Raw genomic sequence first — 3,705 nt, forward strand, 5'->3', positions numbered from 1 at the left:
AGGCTTCATGGACTCCACTGAGAGTTTTGCTCCCAATAGAACTGTATATATAAGGGGCTGAAATGAGCTCATCTAATGATATGTACAAAATAGTTATCTATGAAACTTATTAAAACTAGCATTGCTGGGGGGGGAAATGCAGTGGCCTTTTCATTCCTGTTTTACCCAAATTTTAAAACCAATTGCCTAGGAAGGGCAATGGCATTTCTATTCAGACAGTACTGAGATGATTGAATTATAAGTGAATGATGGCTCATACTGGGTTTCTGCTAATCTCTCTTCACTCTACAGGTGTTAACAACCCTCTGTCTTTTCTAATGGTCTCGATGTTCCACTATTCAAGCTTTCCTTTCTTTGGGCCTGGTAATTTCTCTCTTCTATTTCACCCTGCAGAGTGTTTTAGCTCTGGTTAAAAGTCTTAGGTGTGGTAATATTTACTCAAGTGAACATTGACTCAGTGACATTGAAATATTGGAGACACTGTCAAGATACTCAAGACGACTATATTTTTTTTCTTTTATGAATCTGAATAAGACATGTACTACAAGATTCCTGAAACAATATCTTTTCACTGTTTTTGCCTAGTTTGACTTTTTTTAAAATGTAACGTATAATCTAGCAAATTAGAGCACATTCCAGTTCAGTTATATTTATTTTTGCTTGGATCTTAAACTGAATAATATAGTGCTAGGGCTCTAGTAAATTAATAAAGCTTCTAGCTTTTCTTTAATTGTCGAAAAAAGTGTTCTATGTGATGACATGCCACAACATCTGGACCCTTCTTTTCAAAATCCTTGATTTGCCCATGTTGCCATCTTAATAGAATCACTGTAGCATAGCATCCTAACTTCACTTTCCAAGCAGCCAAAGCTTGGTTCACCCTGTAGTATAGGGAGACATTGAGAGGCCTCAATTCCAACATGTGACTGTTTCTACTAGTGTTGGTCCTGTTGGCATAAACACTACTTGGTTTTGTTTCACATAGTCTTGAGGAACAAATAGAAAGTGTTGTTTTGCATTTTCTTCATTATTTAGTTTAGTTTCCATATGAGGAGAGGCAGACTTTGCAGGATGATTCATTATCAGGTTTAACATGGCTTTTTGACTGAATTCCACATTTGTGTAGTCACTCAGGAGGGGTGTCCTGATAGTAGAGCTGGCTCTTTCCTTCTCAGCTGCAGTCTCTTTTTCACTGATTTTTGAAGCATTTGCACTGGTGTCTGGGCTACCTCTAGCCACTTCAAACTGGCTCTTATCAGGCTCACTGTCTTCCTTTGTGCCCTCAAAGGGCTCCAGTTCCCAAGAAGCCTTTGACTCCCATTCTATGACATGAAGACTGGTAGTGTCATTGTCAGATTGTATTTGAAGTAATGATATTGAAATGGGTCCCAGAGTATCCTGCAAAATGACATTGAAAAAAAATCATTTTTTTCTGCATTTGGTAAAATTAGGATATTAAGGTAAGTAATTTACTAAAACTAAGGAACCGGAAAACAAAATCAGAGAACAGGAAGCCTGGCTCTGCCTATTACCTACCTATTTAAGATAATCTAGCTAGCTAAGCAGTTTGTTTACTCTCTGAATTCACAATTTACACCCAGTGCCTCTGCACATTTATGACCAGGGAAATAAATTCTTCTTTCTAAGACCATGGTCTCTATCCCCTAGTGTTAAGTGTGGTTGTTCCTTGTTGAATCAGAACTCATGGCAGAGATGATATCTTTTATTAGACCAACTAGATATTTGCAAAAATAAAATTATTTATTTGCAAGCTTTGCTTGTTTTTACCTTAGGGAGATAATGTATCACTAACTACAGGATGTGCTGGACAGGGTAAGTATCAATGAATTTGATTCACATATTACTGTAAAATTTAAAGACTTTAGTTGAAGGTACAACTCTGCCTAACTGCTTTTGATACCACTCCCTCTGCAGTGCCTTTTTTTCACCTCCCTGTCACTTTGTGGTTTAGGGAAAGAGTGGGTTAAATGTAGAGCAGCATAATGCAAAAGTCATTCACTACCCTGGTAGAAATATGTAGCGTGTTTGTTTTTTCCCCCCTTTTACAGCCATGAATACAATTACATGACACAGAGCTTAAAAGTCTGAGATATACCATAAATAATACCCTTGTCTCCTGGTTACATGGTTTTGTTTTGGTTTTGTTTTTTTTCTTTTTCTAAATTATGGACTGGATGCTACGTTCTCTGACCCATAAAGTCATTAATCTTTTTCACTTATTTTAAATTGACAAGCTATGTAATAACCACTGGCACAAGAAATGAGCAAGATTATATTGTATTTGATTTCCTTATTTCATTTTGTTTTCTGCCAATTCCTGAAGGATGTCTGGCCCAAAAGAGCAACCACCCTGCCAGAACTAGTATTCCATGAAACCTTAAGAAGGCTGGCAGGCAGGGTTCTTTGGGTAGATGCAATATCTTTTATTAGACCAACTGAGTAGTTGGAAAAAAGTTCTTTGCAAGCTTTTAGGCACAAGCACCCTTCTTCAGGTATAGGGAGTCTCTGTTCTGAGATCTCCAAGGAATGAAAGAATCTGAAAAGAAGGCTAAAAAGAAGGCTGGAGGCTTTGACCCTGACTTTTTTATCTATACTCATAATGGATGCAGCAGACACGTGGTTGTATTCAAAATTTTCCCTATTTAAATAGAGACATATATACTGGGTGCATCTACATGAGACACTTAATACCTAGTAGCCTAATAACACTGTGCAGTAGCGTGTCACAGCATAGGCAGTGCTAATATGCTACTGTGCAGTATTATTAGGCTACTACTCAGTATTGTCACTAAAACAGCCGGCACTACTGGGCAGTAACTCTAGTTGAGCATAAAAACTGGATAAGGCACTAACAAGTGTAAGAGAACATAAGCTGCATATACTTCTTGTTGGGTTCATCTACATATGATACTACATTGCTGTAGCAACACGCTACAGCGGGGTGGGCAAAATGCAGCCCAGGGCCTGGATGCGGCCCGCCAGGCCATTCTACCCAGCCTGCGGGGGCCCTAAAAAATCTAGAAAATTAATATTTCTCTGCCCCTGGCTGCCTATCATGCGGCCCTCGATGGCTTGCCAAAACTCAGTAAGTGGCTCTCTGCCCAAAATAATTGGCTGCCTCTGCACTACAGTGATGTAGCATCCACAGTCATCTACACATGACCAGCAGCTACTTCACTGTAGCAACACACTTCCCGGTATAGCGTGCTGCTATGGTAAAGTAGCTACTAAAAATAACCACGCACTGTGTATACGATGCAGTATGGGCTTTTACTGCGCCGTGATTTAGTACTTCCACAAGGCACAGTAACAACATTGCCATAGAGACATATGTAGATGCGCTCATTCAGTCCTATAGCTGGCTGATGAACTAAAGCAAAAACCTCATTTTACCTGTGTTTACAGCTATTGATTTAAATAATAAATGGAGGTATGAGACAAACAGGCAAGGCCTTGGATGAAGAAAAAAGAAAGACTCATATTTAACTGAATCTGAAAAGCAGCAAGAGAAACAGAAGTGAAATAAACATTAACTGTTAAAAGAAAATGGTATTTATTTGAAATTAGTATTTCAAATGGATTCAAACAAGGATTACATTATAGTGACTAGGTGCATTAGAAATGACACCCCCCCCCCCCCCCAAAAAAAAAAAAAGCAAAAAAAAACACAACATCAAAACATCA

At 38.6% G+C, this 3,705-nt stretch overlaps 1 protein-coding gene across 1 annotated transcript in view; it reads right to left on the reverse strand.

Moving 5' to 3' along the window:
* Window positions 1-909: 909 nt before the first annotated feature.
* LOC102371597 (interleukin-6 receptor subunit beta-like) overlaps window positions 910-3,705 on the reverse strand; it is a 49,328-nt gene continuing 46,532 nt past the window's right edge. The window contains exon 14 of the mRNA XM_025215591.1: window positions 910-1,398. Coding sequence (XP_025071376.1) covers window positions 910-1,398 — 489 coding nt within the window. The remainder of the gene's footprint in view (window positions 1,399-3,705) is intronic.

Source organism: Alligator sinensis, unplaced genomic scaffold (assembly GCF_000455745.1).
Source record: "Alligator sinensis unplaced genomic scaffold, ASM45574v1 scaffold1510_1, whole genome shotgun sequence".
In the NCBI taxonomy this organism is placed as follows: domain Eukaryota; kingdom Metazoa; phylum Chordata; order Crocodylia; family Alligatoridae; genus Alligator; species Alligator sinensis.